Here is a 16133-nt window from a genome sequence, read left to right as displayed (position 1 = left end):
GCGGCTTTGGTTTCTGCATGGGATGCAGACACAAGCTACACAAGCTAAGTGTACAGAGTGAGCGCAACTGCACTTTTACCATGGCGACAGCCCTGCACATTAACACATCTAAGGAAGAGGCTGTAATTGGACTAATGTGTTTGTATCATTGTGACGGGCCTCTGAGTTTAATTGAATTGCACGGTAATCGGCGTGGGAATAATTAAACGGCTTTCCCCAGATACGTCCCTGGAGTTCACCTACAATCGCACGCGTCAGCTTTTTTTCCCCTTGTTATGAGAAAACAATTCCAGGCAATTACATAGGGGGGGTTCAAGCAGAGGTCTGTCATTGCCCATTAACAAGGAATATTATGGATAAAGGATAAACAAACGTGTTAAATTTACATGGCCTTAGGTACTGCTGCAGTAACAGGACCACCGTTTGGTCTAATGGGAGGCCTAGTTATGAACCTCAAAAGACACGACTTGGAAATGCACAACTCTCAAATTAAACATATAAAAGTATATATTTCATTTGAGAGTTATCCATTTGGCTATGCATACTTCTAGATAACATTTAATAAGTTAACAGGTAGCACGTTCAAAATATCTGAAGACTACAAAACGGCACACAACTGCACATAATTACAAATGGATAGTTTAATTTCAGTAAGACTACTTTGATTGGTGACAAGAAGTTGGTTTTTACATAGCAAAAGAGAGGCATTAGAACCTGATAAACTTAAGTCATCTTTGCCTATTGCTCCGGATTAATGATCGCCTGAACACTTTAAGGGGCAGGTACCTTTATTGAATCAGTGAGCAAGGAACGTAATACACCAGGTGATTTTTATCTCGCGCCGAGTATTGCTCAGGCGTGGTTCAGCCCTCCTGCTGACCCATATCCTTTAAGCCGTTGAGCTTCTTAAACATTACACCTTGACACCTTTGACCTGGCGCCAGAAATAGGGGACAAAATTGCGGCCTCAGCAAAGACACAAGGCATTAGAAGACAGAGTTAATCCGGCCGATTCGCACTGGACTTTCGGGATGCCGAACCCTCATCGTCCATAGTCAATTTCGGAATCCCAGGGATAGTGAATATCCACACCACATGAATGAATGAATGAATGAATGAATGAATGAATGAATGAATGAATGAATAGATTTAATATCAGTTTACTACGTAAGTGGTTAAAACGTGTAAAATGTCGTGTAATTAACCATATATTATCATGGAAATACAGGCTGTGGCAATACATCAGAAGATATCAATCACTTTGGATCACACTTTTAGTGCTATACAGATTTCATGTACATGAATAGTGTAACGATAATTAAATAAGTAATTATGGATAAGTAATGATCATTTAACATTACTGAGGAATTCAATCATTAGAAACCGAGGTTAGATCGGAGGAAACGTGCTTCTGGGAGGCAAATTGATTTTTCTTTCTTTCTTCATTTTGTCTTAGTAAAGCCACGGGTCATTTAAATATAGATAAAATATATGTAGTTGAGTCTCTAGTGTAATTCTTGTCTCTAAGTTAATTGTTATAGGACTGGCCCGCCTGAGTTTCTGCCGGCTATGATTTTTGGCTCCACTATTGGTATTGGCAGCGTAGGTGGCACGATACGTAGCGTTTACAATGAAACATTATTTAAATCTTCACGTCTCCATCTAGCGGCAAAATGTAAACCTGCATCTTAGAAATAGATAAAAAAAAACGCGTCTAGTTACAAATGTTAAATATTTTAAAGAGAACCATAAGATCCTCACCTAATTTCAGAAAAAAACATAAATATTAAATTTTGTTAATTAAATTCAATATAAATAAGCATAAAGTCAATAAAACAATTAACATTTTTTTTCAGTTAGTCGAATACCGAGGTTGCATGATCTTGTAAAAGACGTAAGAATCATTTTAATTCACTTTGCCTAACAATTCTCCATCATACTCTGTCATTTGTTTCTGCTGTTTTACAGTAAGAAATTACTGTTACCTATATCCATAATACTAGGGAAAAGAACAGGAATACGCCATAACTAACAGTGTAACGTAACACACTCAGCTGCCAAGAAAATGTTGCTCGTTTCTTATTAAAGACTTACTCATCTGAGAAAACATATTTCTCTGGGTCACAGATTAGTGATCTTGTTTGTGAGTTTTAAACCACCGCTGCCTATTTAATGTATATTTTTAATGACCTGACGTCGTAGCTCTTGCTGTTGTGCATAGCCGTTTTTAGTTATTTTCTTTATTGGAATTTTGCAGGAGAGGAAGCATAAGCAATGTTATGGCATTTAGCTTTCTTTGATGATTTAATGGAAGCAGACTCCATTAATCCTGGGCTCTTCTAGAGATATTCCCAGAAGCACTTCTAGGAATGAAGTCTGTGACCTGAGCAGGCCTTATGTTTCCTGAACTGCTCATTGGCAATGACCCTCCTGTGGACCGGAACATTTCTGTCCTAGATAGCACCACCCCTGGCAGGGAGGAGACACTGCATTATGGGATACAAATGGCTGCCTGGACCAACACAGCACCACTGTGCATTCAGCCTGACCTGAAACTGGAACGATTTGACGCAGGCGGTGCCAGGAAAAATATGCACTTCTCACCGCTGCAGAACTCCGACCTGCCAAGTCTAACAATTTTTCCTGCAGGATTCACATTTTCGTAGAGTCCACATGGCCATGAAATAACTTTCTTATGGATTCGCAACTTCAGTGAAAACATTGAAATTTGTACCGCTGTAGTTTCTGTAGGACTTCTGACTCTCCTTTGCTGTTAAATCATTAGCATTGTAGAAGCCCCAGTGCTGACGAACCATGGTGCATCGCATACATATACAATTTTCGTTTTTAGAATGATGAGTATGTAGGCCCACATTCATTCACAATTCCTATCCATACATCCAACTTTTGTAGCCGCTTTTCCCATTCTGGGTAGCGGGGGATCCGGACCCTATCTCAGTGACAATGGGGGCAAGGCAGGGGGCAAACCCAGGATGAGGCACCAGCCTATCCCAGTCATTTACAATGTAACAATAGCTGATAGCAATTACGCTAAAGGACATTCTTTTAATGCTGCAATCAATGAATTAATTGTGATTATATGTATTAATTATTGTGTAATAGTATGTGTGTGTAAGACAGTGGAGGGGATTCTGGGACGTAATGAAGCAATGGAATGAATTTCTGTGGTCCAGCAAGATTCAAGTCTGTAAATTACACCCCCCCCCCCAATCCCCTTTACCCTGAGGGGACACTGGTGCATCTTTACAGCTCCAGCCCTAAGAATAAAGTTTTCCCACTAGAAAGTTGTCTTTCTCTTCTGTGTCGCTCTCTTGCCCCTCCCCCCTCCCGTAACGATAGACTAGAGGTTCCTCCGCGACACAAGTAAAGTTATTTTTCATCCGCCTTCTGTCTGACTTGAGAATATGTTAATCAGCCTACAGTAAGCCAAAAGCTTACTGTGTAAACTGTATGGTGAAATTAATCAAATTATACTCTGTAATCTTAAAATCCATCCATCCACTCATCCAACCATCCTTCCATTTTTTCAGAGCTATTTTTCCAAGGTTTTCTTGGGGTGATCCTTGATCCATGTTGTAGTCCCGTTTTTATATAGACGTCCCTCACTGCAATGCTATCTATTGCGCTTGAAATTAAAATGCTGACTGGTGGTTTTGATAATTCTGACTTAAGTACTTTGTCGGTTGAATACAAAAAAAGCAACAAGTGTTCCACCACCGCAGAACAGAAATGTCATTCGTTATTTACAGACACAAATGTTGTTACTTGTTGCATGCAGTAGGATATACTTTTTTGTCCTCCGCAAAGTGATGAGTTAAGTTATCACCAGTAATAATATACAGGTTAACCAGGGATTACCAAGCATTGCACAATATAAAGTTAGTAACTGGGAACTTCCAGCATAGTTATCTTTACGTCTGACGCCTGCAATAACGGACTCCAAAACTGCAATAGCCATTTGGCAAGAGTATACCTCATCACTTAGAATATGAACAGAGCATTCACACTGAACACCATCTACCAGTCAAGGTCTTCATTCCCAGACAAATGCTTAACAACTTCCATCCATCCATCCATTTTCCAAACCGCTTATCCTACTGGGTCGCGAGAGGTCCGGAGCCTATCCCGGAAGCAATGGGCACGAGGCAGGGAACAACCCATGATGGGGGGGCCAGCCCCATCGCATGCTTAACAACTTAACATGATTTTAAATTCATATGATTCCACTTTAAAAAGAAACAGAAAACACTCACATTTAACATTGTGTGTGTGTGTGTGTGTGTGTGTGTGTGTATATATATATATATATATATATATATATATATATATATATATATATATATATATATATATATAAAGAAAAGAGAAAAAAAAAGAAACGTTTCCTAAGGGGCCACTGAAATCAGGCAGAACATTTCCCCCCGTTAATTCTTCACGTGAGTTAGTTAATAAATCATTATTAATATAAGTGTTTTCTGTCTCTTGAATTTTGATTCGTCCTCCCCCAAAACTTGTTTTTCTATGAGGCAAAAGGGACTTTTCATTATTTAACACATTAATATTATGTATTACTTGGTGTGATAATGAGGATATTAGGCATATAGGTTATTTCTCAAGTGAAGAACATTTATCTGCTGGTATCGTTGCTATAAATATCTAACTGTACTGCACCTTTGTATTCGAAATCTACAATTTAAGCGACTAACGCGAATATTAAATGTTCATACTGGTAATATCTTTGTTATACTAGAGTATATATTTTTTGCTAGTTTAAATAATACACATTTTTGAGTCGTAGGCTTTTTTACAAATAGTTATCCTGCATTACACATTAAAATAACAAACTGTCATATTCTTTCGGTCCGTTTTCGTCACATGACGTTTGTATTTTAATTAGGGGCCTGCAGCATTTTATCGACGAAGATTTTTGTACCTGTTAATCATATTATTGATCTATCAATTGCTGTACGTACGTGACAACAGAAAGAAATATCGCTAATTTACCGCGGTATTTAAAATGTGTGAAGAATTGTATTCTATTTGTTCACATCGCTATAAACTTGTGTTTTTTGTCACTTGAAGCATTTCCTTCAGTTAGTCCACGAAGACGACGTATACAATGAATACAATTTTAAAAGTCGGAATAATCAGTGATATTTTTCTCTAAATCACGTTCACATTTTGTTCGAATGCATATGAACCTATTACTTTAGCAACAAATACTTGTATGTAAGCTACAAACGCGACCGTTCTAAGTACTAAACTGTCTGGGGGATTCGAATTTTATTAATTTTTCATGTTCATTGTGAAGTTTTGCCACAACAAATCGCGGCAGGTAAAAAGCACGCTGGATTTCAAATGGTGGATTTAACGGCGTATCTGTAAGTCCATTTACAGGTACGATGGGAATGCAGTGGCGGCCCTGAAGCGTCCTTTTCAAGGCAGATTTGACAAATGTGTTTTCGTTATTTCCGCGGCCGAGTCATTTCGCGATGGTCCCCCAGAAGCGCCTCGCCGCTAGAGAGCGTGTTGCCAGTCCCCGCGAGCGTCCGGAGAATATCAAGCGAGAAGTGCTGTGGTGAGGAGCGCCGTCGGGGTGCAGGCGGCCAGTCCTCGTGAAATGTGCACCGGAGGTGTGCCCTCTCCTTCTCTGAGATTTTTCCCCCACGCCGTTCCATCCAGGCAGGCGAAGTCGTATTTTTTTGACCATCACGGAAAGCATATGCCGTAAGTGACACTTTACAAATATGAGCAACCGCCCCCCCCCCGAAAAATCGGTCTCTGCTCAGATCCAGGATCATCTTGCTTGATAAAGTAAAAGGAAAACCCAGTACGATCTGGCAACTTTAAGCGCAGAGGAGGTAAATTTAATAAGGAAATGGTTTTTAAAAAAGCCCAGATTCATGTTATGGAACGAGCCAGATTTTAAGATATATATTGGCAAAAAACATTCCGGTTTTATTCCCGAGAACATCGGGCTGCGATCGGAGCTGCGACGGGAACTTTAAAAAGTATCTGTTTGTATCAAAGTTTATACATAACTGATACATATTGGTTGCCTGATTGGTCCATTTGCGCGTGGAATATCATAATAAGCCGTTATACATTTTGAACTAGTTGTTAAAAACTTTTAGAATGCGGATGCGCCGATTCAGAGTCGATCTCCGTGTGTCATGGTTGGCGAGAGAGGAGGTGGGTGGATGTCTGGACTGAAGTTAGATATCCTGCATGCGTGCGTTAGGCACAGCTTTAAGGTAACGATTGCCACGGCTGCAAGTAATATGATCTGCGGCGTACAAGGAGCAGTTCTCCAGCGCCTCCCAATCGCTCTGACTCGGGGTCTGTGTCGACACTCAGCAGAATGCAATACGTTTATTATATTTTGCTTAATTCAAAATATATAGCATCTTTTTTTCTTTCTTATATTTATTTTTGGTTATGGTCACAGCACTATACAGCAATTCGTATCATTCTTAATACTACGTATGAAAAGAAAGGAAATTGCAAAATGTCTACTGATACGTTCAAAAATAATGTTAATGTGTCGCTGCTATTAAACTAGGTGGGAGTTTCTGGTTAATATCGATCTGTTCTCTCCAAACTTGCTGTGTCCTTATGTTTCAGTTACCCGGTTCATTTCGCAATTCAGTCTTATTCCTTAATGTTATTGCAGTGAACACACTGTAACATAAAAGCACGTGTGATGCAGTACGGAATGCTGTATTAGAAATGCCATTGCTATCTGGCTGGCTGTTGATTCCATGGTTTTCATAAATTATTGATTCAGATTCCTCTTGCGAGAATAAGCCAGCGCTTGTTCTGAAAATATCCTGAAAACATTTCTGTTCTGGAATGCGGTTTTGATTTTTGTAATTGACTTATCTACCTTAAGCAGTTAGCGGCATTATATGTTTGCATTCATCCAAATTGAAGTGCCTCCGTATTGCATAAAAGCTGTTTTATGTTGACGGGCAATAATTCCATTGGCACTTTCAATTTCACAGGCGTTAAGGAGACATATTGCATGGGACGTTCATTTTTCATTTCTCTCCTGGAAGTGCCACCTCTGTCCCATTAAGAGAACACAAAGGTAACTAATCATTTGAGTTGGACAAGTCATCATGGTTAGAAATGGTTCTCTGTTACCTATTTGAAATAGTATTATGATGACACACACACACTAGGTTATGCAGAGGTGGAAAGTTCCGGTCCATAAAGTAAAAATCCAGACCAAGATTTTGTTTCAACCAACCATTTCAGTACTCTGCTTGTACTCAACTGGTTGGTTGAAACAAAATCGTGGTCAGGATCTGTACTTTCTGGACTGGAACTTTCCAACTCTGCAGACATATATAAACTACATACTATATTACCTGTGTAATGAAGTCTTTAGTGACTGACATGCTGCTTTAAAATAGTCACAAAATGGAGATTGTTTATTTCGTTTATCCTGTATTAAACCCTTTCATACCAATCTCACGCATTAATTCGGCCTTATAGGATTAACAAGTCGACCGTCTGCTAATTTAATTGTTTTCATGCTGTGACTTTGAGACTTGGTCGCTGCTGTCAGTCTCACTGGGCGAGAAGCGTTTAAGCAGAATTCCTCAAAGAGACGGGAGCCTCATTAAACTTCAGCAGGCCGGCTCTATGTGCTCAGGCTTTGAGGTGATTCTATTTCTTTTCTGTTAGCAGTTCAGGCCTCGTTTTTTAAATTGTATTGCTGTTACTGCAGAAGCACAAGTGATGATCATGATGATGTCAAATACGAAACAAGGCAAAATGTGAGCTTAGATGGTGTTTGACTTCTGACATTAGGGCCAGCTGGTTGAAAGGACGACTAGTTAAGGGTGTAGTGAGTGAAATTAGAAGCTCAACTGTTTTTTTTTGTTTTTTTTTTAGAATAATGGCGATTTGGTTCAATAGGGAACATTATATATATAGAGGTAAGAGATGGTTGGTACAGGCTATCACAGGTAAAGAAGGTGGATTAGAAATTACACAGAAGAATCAGACGCAAAGGAAAATGGTAGCCGTAAAGGGATAATGGTGCCCTTCAGTCAAGTAGGAAGCAAAATCTGTTTGAGTCAGTCGGGGTTTTAAGGACAGGTCTGCCCAAGTAGAGGAAAGATGTTGGCAACAGGCAGCTCTTTCAGAATTGGGTTTCAGGCAGAGGTCTCAAAAAAATCAAGATGAGAGAAGTTAGATAAAGGCATGACCTGGAGTCTGCCTTCATTTCGGAAGACAACATTCTGCAGATTAATCTGTGCCAGCTGAGCAAGTCGCAGCGAGGACGATGTCATCTTTTAAAACAGCCGGCTGAGATCATACACATCGCCAACAAGTAACTTAACTACTGATCAAGTAAAGGAATAAAGAGGACAAGTTAAAAAAGGTCTATCAGACTGAGAACTAGTATATTAATAAAAACAGCTCTGTTGTTGAATTGTGTTAGATAAATACTTTAGAAGCAGCAAGTGATACTCGATTAATGCTGGGATTTTCCCAGATCCAGCCAGTTGCATGCAGAATGGAAAAGTTAGATTTTGGACTGGAACAAGAGAATGTCAGTATAAATGCAGGGCGCACATTCAGGGTTATTTATTAACCTAATATTTCAGTGAGACTGAGACTGGGATGAATTTCTACAGTAGTTAAACAAGTCTAATGTGGTTTTAAACTGCGTGTCAGAGTGTAGTTGTTCTCTATGTTAAAGCTTATATACAAAACCATTTTGTTTCAACTCAGCTGTCGGTCTGTGTTGCGGGAAGGAAAATACCAGGTACTAGATGAGGTTTAACTTCTGCGGCACTTAACGATGGGAATTTGCACGGAGGCTTACCAGCCGCAGGAGTTGATTCGGTAGCTATCAAAAAGGTAATCCATTTCCTTTCAGATTTATTTTTCCGTTTTGCTAACAGTTGTGTTATTGGGTTTTATAAGAGGTTCACCGGTCGTTTGTCCACACACAAAGCTAATAACAGCTATGTATAAAACATAGAATTTCATACGTTTCTATTTAGACTGCGTGCATTTGGGTGTCAGAAGTGACATTTCTTTAAATAGCAGGCTGGCACTTGTCAAAGGTTAAAATGTAGCGGGTCATTAGATGAACAGTGCTGAAAGTTAAGAGTCGTAGGTAGGTAGGCGGACCTTATTTACAGCGTCATTTGTGACATTTCCCATACTAGAAGCAGTAGAAGATATTAGCTTGGCGTGGCCTTGGTGTTTGTTAGATGAAGTGAATCTGAAATGCATGTTTCTCCTCCGGAAGCTTTGAAGTTTTAAAGTCTCTGTATCGGGTTTTATAGTCCAGGCTGGTAAATAAAATGCTTTGCAAGTCAGCAACCGTGATGGTAATGCGTGGAGAACTTTAAGGGAAGAATTGGGATGGAGTGCTTTGATCAACGAAAGTGGGTTAAACCCGGGGAGACGTCAAAAAGGAAGAAAACTGGGGCTTGAGAAGAAGCGGAACACAGGCTGGACATTATAACCGCAGATTTTAAGGTATATGTGTGTATATATTTGTCTGAGTTGTTGTTTTAGCGCTTGGTATTTTGGGAAGCATCTGCCGCATTCACGGCTTTCAGACAGGTATTTGGATGTGTAGAATTCTTCCACACCTGAGATCAAGTGAAGAACACGAAACCAGACCTTCCAGTCACTGAAGTCCCATCAGCGAAAAGGTGTGATTTTTCTTTCTTGGCAGTGAACGTTGTAGCAAAAAAAAAAAGAACGTTAATCCGAAGCCTGTGAACAAAGCACTCAGAACTAGTATGTTAAGCAGTACAGGCAGTCTGGGTAAAAACATCTCACATATGGACAACTCATACTTACGACTGGACTACCTTAAAGTGTATTATTTATAAATTTGAGTACGCTGTTTTGCGACTCTCGTGAATACATTGCGTGGTGTCAGCCATCCGTCTGCTTGAGGTACGGAACAGTACCCTGTGTAGCTACTTTTATTCTTAAAGTATTATTATCGTTGTTATGTACCGTGTTATTGTTTTTCAAACTTAGCTACAAAATCTACTTTTAAGACAGACTAAGTGAATGGATCTTGCCCGTAACCCGGGGACTGTCTGTATATCGTAGTCGTCTTACTTGGTTTATTTGGTTTAAATTGTCTTACCATGCATTGTCAGATTTAAATAGCGTATGATTTACAAATATCGTAGTGGTTCCAAGCAATTATCCATTCATCTCAAGGCAGCTGTTGAAGTTTGAAATGCCTATTAACGATTGAGATTTTTTAAAGAATGTTTTGTTTATCTGGTTTTTGTTTGGGAGAATCGCTGAAATTTGGCTTCGATGTTTGAAAAGGAAATTTAAAATCTGCGAATGTGACGCACTTGTATTCCATTTCGGAGTGTCTCCGTTTGCACTGCTCTTAATTAGGAAACATGAGAGTGCGTAGCTGGACGTTTACATGGGAGCCTAAATATGCAGAATTCCTTATAATGGACCAAGTAGCTCAAAGATTGTTTTTGTTTATGAGTCTGTTGGAATGTAAACAGCGTCTAAAGTTTTCATTTTGAAGTTTTCTCAGGGCATAGTTTAAGATGTGCCTGTTAAGACATACAGGACAGAAAAAACTAAATAAATAATGAAATAAAATCAGGCTCGGAGCTGTCATTCTCAATACCATTTTATAATAAATGTACATAAGTGGATCTGGATGAATAAGTTGGAAATGCGTCAGACAATGACTTTTTCTTTCTAGAAAAAGTTACATCATCTGCTCCGCCGAATTTGAGGGTGGAGATAACCATTTATTGGCCAGGAAGCTTAGAGGTCTGTTGCTATACCCTGTTATAATCAGGGTATATTGTTAGTGTTCTAAAAAGACTTATTTTTTATATTGACGATAACAGAATCTTGTAGGTTCCTGTGCTGTATTCCGTGATCGTCTTGTACGCTGATTATTATTCCAGATGCTCCCTTCCGTCCCTTGAGCAGCACTTGTGGAAGCAGGGAGCGGCTCTTTTCCAGTCTGCTGCCACCGTCTACACAGCACTTTGCCTCTGGCGTACACGTGTGACATTAATGGGGTCATAAACCCTTTTACAGCTGACGAGGTTCCCATACACGGCAACTCCGCTGTGGATTTCCATTTTGTTGGCAGCTCTTCCACCCGCATGGATGACATTAGTAAGAGTGATGCAACGATCTGACGCGGCTGTTGTGTTTTCTTTCAGGGCGCCATGGCGATTCTCCTTTGCGTGAGTCTGTCTCTGATTTTCCTCCCGCACGTGGGATCTGTGAGGAACTGCCACCCTGGGTGTCGCTGTGAAGTGGAGAATTATGGGCTTTTTGACAGTTTCAGTCTCACCAAGGTGTACTGCAGTGGCGTGGGACCCAGCCCGGCCCCCGTTCCCATCCCACTAGACACGTCTTTCCTGGACCTGTCCTCCAACTCCATCTACACCATCACGGACTCCATGCTCACAGGCCCCGGGTACACCACCCTTGTCAGTCTGGATCTTAGCAGAAACTACATTTCTGAAGTTCACCCCAATGCATTTTCCAAACTACGATATCTGGAAACCTTGGACCTTAGCCAGAATTCTCTTGAGGACTTGACAGATGTGGTCTTCACAGGCCTCCCACTGACAGAGCTAGATCTGAGCAACAACAAGATCCAGGAGTTGAGGCTGGACATCTTCTCAACTAAGGCCCATGGGAAACCCATCAGCGTGGATTTGTCCAACAACTTGCTGGCAGTCGTTTCTCGAAGAGTGCACACAAGCCCTCCCAATATCAAGAGCCTAACCCTGGCAGGGAATTTACTCAGAACTGTGCCTGATCTTCGTGGAATTCCCCTGAGGTATCTGAACTTGGATGGAAATCCGATCTCAAGTATCGAGAAGGATGTATTTGTAGATCTGAAGGATCTGGTCCATTTGTCCCTAAGTGCTCTGCCTAAACTCACTGCAATCCAGCCCCAGAGCTTCAAAGACCTGCAGAACTTACAGGTCCTTGACTTATCAAATAACCCTAAGCTGGATTCGTTGAATCCGGAGATATTCACTGGCCTAATTGCTTTACAGGAGCTCAACTTGTCTGAATCCGGCGTGATGTCATTGCCAGATAACATTCTGAGTTATGTGCCGAGTATCCGAAGTCTTTCTCTAGGGAACAATATTCAGTGCTGGAAGACCCAGAAGCAAGGCCAATACCACAGGCAGGTTGGACAGACTAAGAGTGGGGAGGTACTTACCTGTGATGTCAGTGACATCAGTTTATGAGGTTTTATGAGTATATTTTGCAGTACACTATCTATACAAAAAGAACTTCATTTGTGCCTTTATGTATCTATAATCATAAAATTATATGTATATATATATTCCTGCTAAACTTGATCATTGTCTTTTGAGGTTTTATTTCAGTATAATTGATAGAATAACATACCTTTGCACATATGCATCATTAAATCCAAGCAAACTGGAGCTTTTAAAACAAAAGTTAGAAAATGGAGACACAACATGGACCGAGGTTTGAAACGGAACCGTTTCTCCTGCGCTAAACATGCTAAGAATGCTGACCGTTTCTGTTCGTTCTCTGCGGGAAACTTGACATGGCCGAGTTCATGTCTCACGCCTTCCATACTCTGATGAAAATCTGATTTTACGCAGTGTGAACATTCTGATCCGAAAGGATACTGTCCACCAGGGAATCGGCAGACAGAGCAGAATTAGACGTAAGCTTAATGTAATCTACAGTCCTTCGAAATCACATAGCTGGGTAGCTGAAACGTGACTTATGTTCCTGAGCCTTTTTAGATACGTTTTAAAAAAAGACTTTAGTGCAAAGAATAATGAAATTTGTATAAAAATATGCATTAGCTGAATATATGCAATGGAACACAAGAAGCACCTAAACCCTACTGTCATTAATTTAGTACATTATATTTCTACTATATTTGTTGTAACTTTTAAGACTGGGCTAAATGGTAAGAATGACAGTATTGCTGAAGGTCATTTTGTATTTACACAATATTTGTCCCGTTTATTTGTTACGGAGAAAGAATATTGTTGCCTTAGCACAGCGCATCAAGCAACAAAATGCTAAGGTTGTTTCTGCTGAGCGTTTCATGAACAGCTGGACGTGTGATGCTCTATTCACGAATACATTTGTAGTTCTTGCATAAAAACCCCCTTGGACATTGGACAGAGCTCTGAATTTAAGGCGTGTTTTTGTGAAACAGTATGTACTTTTGTCTTACACGATTAACATGTAGTGGGCGGCATGGTGGTGCAGTGGTTAGCACTGTTGCCTCACACCTCTGGGACCCGGGTTCGAGTCTCCGCCTGGGTCACGTGTGTGGAGTTTGCATGTTCTCCCCATGTCGTCGCGGGGTTTCCTCCGGGTACTCCGGTTTCCCCCCACAGTCCAAAAACATGCTGAGGCTAATTGGACTTGCTAAATTGCCCGTGTGAGTGAATGGTGTGTGAATGTGCCCTGCAATGGGCTGGCCCCCCATCCTGGGTTGTTTCCTGCCTCGTGCCCATTGCTTCCGGGATAGGCTCCGGACCCCCCGCGACCCAGTAGGATAAGCGGTTTGGAAAATGGATGGATGGATGGGTTAACATGTAGCCCAAACATACTTTCCCGCACTAATGTATGGTTTGCTACCCCAAGAACCAGTGTATTTGACCGTAACCTTAGCTGATAACAGACAAAATTAAGGTACTTTCCCAGTTTAGATGGAACATTAAGACAAGCTTTGTGTATGTGTGCCTGAAAGCCGAGATACAGGAAATGTAAAAATGTATTAGGTATATTTTCAGTAAGAAGGGGGCTGGGTACATTTACTGTGTTTTTCCAATGTGAATATAAAATTTATTTAAAATACTCCTGTCTTAATACTTGGGATGTGATTGTTGGTTGCTATAACTAATGAAAATAACCATTTTTTCTCCATTTAAATTAAACAATAAGAGTTCGTAATTCTGAATACTAGAAACACATTTAGTATTTGATTTGGTTAGGAGTCACAAATAGCAAATAGCCAAGTCACAAATAGGTTCACCTCTGTTTTGCATACAGTTAACATGAACAACTTGGTAACTCCACCGGTCATTGAGAACAACCCCAGTTCTCCTCCTCACTAAAGGTACCAGTGCACCATGGCATGTACTTTCATATTACAAAGCTTCAGTGCTTCACCATTTCTTTCACGTTTGTATTGAAAAATAACATCTATGGAGTTATTTCTGCTGGCAGAAAACAAGCGAATGGCTAAAGTAAATCTCTTAATGAAAAATAGAGTAATATCGAACCATTATATTTACTAATGTTGGTCAGTGTTACGACCTTTTTCATCATTGTTTTATCTGATGTGAGAATCAGCATCACGAATGAAAATAAGGTTAAAATAATCTTGAATGAAGCATCATGAATGCTAATGAAAAATGTTTGTATGTGGGTGTCAACACATTGTGTGTATGTATATGTTATATGAGAATTAAAGGATTCTTCACATATGACTTGGTCTGAGTGCACTGCAGAGTCGATACAGGCAATTCCCCTTTTTGTCGCTGCAAGAGGACTCCGATTGCTGGACACGTCTACATTTAATATCGTACGCTGTGTCGCCGTCCAATCACAGCTAGCCGAAAGCGTAGCCTTGTGACATCATTGCCATCGTGGTGATATGTTTATGTGGACAGTCACAGTCTACCACACTAGAGGGTGAAATCATTTTACACAGTATTGCTACTCCCCACCAGCCTTGTTGGGCATGGAAGGTGGTGTCCCAGAGTGCTATTCTCAAGTGCCAACGTCAACAGAATTCCTGCACCCCCCCCTTAGCAGGATCCATTCCACACAAAACAGAGGCATGGTGTGGATTTTGAAGCTAGGGACTCAAAAAGGGGCGAGGTTCATTCGATTCTATTGCCTCAAACTATACTAACATTAAATGTCTAAATCCAATACACCCCCTCCCCCAAAAGAAAAACGATTAATTTTGGGCACGTCTACATCTTGGTCTTTGCAGACTGCTATGTGTGGGTTGCATTTTCGCTAAATTTTTCACTATGAAAAAAAAATCTGCCTTAAACCCAAAACACTAGACGACACCTTGTGACACGTCCTCTAGGAATCATGAGCTGAAGGAGCAGGGGAAGGAGAGTACAGACACTGTCCAGAATCCTCCTTTGCGGAAATCTTTCTGCAGTCTTTTTCACAGCAACTACAGGTCTGTGTTACAGAGACCCACAGCAGACATCCTTTGAATTGTCTGGTGCTCTGCACCTTTCTAACTCTCAAATCACGAACTGTTTCCCAATCCAGTCCTTGGGGACCAGCAGACAGTCTTTTGGCTCAGTTTAGGTTTTGCCTACCGGGAGCTGGGAGGGAGCAAAAATGTGATCAGTCTCGGGGGGGGGGTCGCCAGGGACCAGGTTGGGAAACAATGCTTTAGGGATGAAATAGTGAGACAGAGTAGCTCAATAGGTAGTAAATCTAACACCTCTCAGCTCTGTGTGCAGGATTTACAAGTCCCCTCCATGTTTGCAAGAGCTTCCTGTATGTACGGCTTCCCCCCACAGCCCATAGACGTGGTTTAGGCGAACTTGTGTTTAGGAATTACCATTAGTGTGGAACTGGGAGGAAGCAGAAACATGAACCGTCTGGGGGTCCCCAAGTAGCGGGATGGTTAACACTGATGAAATGTATCTCAACCCCAGGATAATACAATAAGGGTAAATGTGGATGCATATTTTGCTGGAGGATATATACCTCAAACATAATTATACACCCAGGAAAAAATGTTGGATGCTGTCCATCACAGCTGCAGAGAATTGTAATCTAATTAATTTTATTTATCCAGGATAAGTGTACTTTCAATAGTCCTCTTTTAAGTACTTCAGAAGCATGGAAAGAAGAATAAGGCAATGATATTGTGGCTTTCTGGTCTAATAAAATTGGTCAGGCTCTTTGTACGCTTCCATTATGCATGCGAATGTTTGCTGGGGGCCAAGCTTAGAGCTGCCTTCTCTAATTAAGATTCCATTGGTTGAGAGCAGACTTGTATTTGGATAGGGTTGAAGGTGCACCTCCTCTGGCTGGACAGTAGGAGACTTGTTTTATACCTAGAAATGCTA

General features: G+C 40.7%; 1 protein-coding gene across 5 annotated transcripts; it reads left to right on the top strand.

Moving 5' to 3' along the window:
• The first annotated feature begins 5548 nt into the window (after nucleotides 1-5548).
• tsku (tsukushi small leucine rich proteoglycan homolog (Xenopus laevis)) lies at nucleotides 5549-14510 on the top strand. Of its 5 annotated transcripts, none has more exons than XM_048981402.1 (2): nucleotides 5549-5748; nucleotides 11223-14510. In XM_048981402.1, the coding sequence occupies exon 2, from the start codon at nucleotides 11229-11231 to the stop codon at nucleotides 12270-12272; it is 1044 nt and encodes a 347-aa protein (XP_048837359.1). In that variant the 5' UTR covers nucleotides 5549-5748; nucleotides 11223-11228; the 3' UTR covers nucleotides 12273-14510. The 5 variants fall into 5 exon arrangements, with proteins under 5 accessions (XP_048837359.1, XP_048837364.1, XP_048837360.1 ...); XM_048981407.1 differs by having other exon boundaries at nucleotides 5748-5882; XM_048981403.1 differs by lacking the exon at nucleotides 5549-5748 and adding an exon at nucleotides 7921-9528.
• The last annotated feature ends 1623 nt before the right edge of the window (nucleotides 14511-16133 follow it).

This window comes from Brienomyrus brachyistius, chromosome 17, assembly GCF_023856365.1.
Source record: "Brienomyrus brachyistius isolate T26 chromosome 17, BBRACH_0.4, whole genome shotgun sequence".
Lineage (NCBI taxonomy): Eukaryota > Metazoa > Chordata > Actinopteri > Osteoglossiformes > Mormyridae > Brienomyrus > Brienomyrus brachyistius.
The sequence above is the reverse complement of the archived record's forward strand: the minus strand, read 5'-3'. Positions and strand labels throughout refer to the sequence as shown.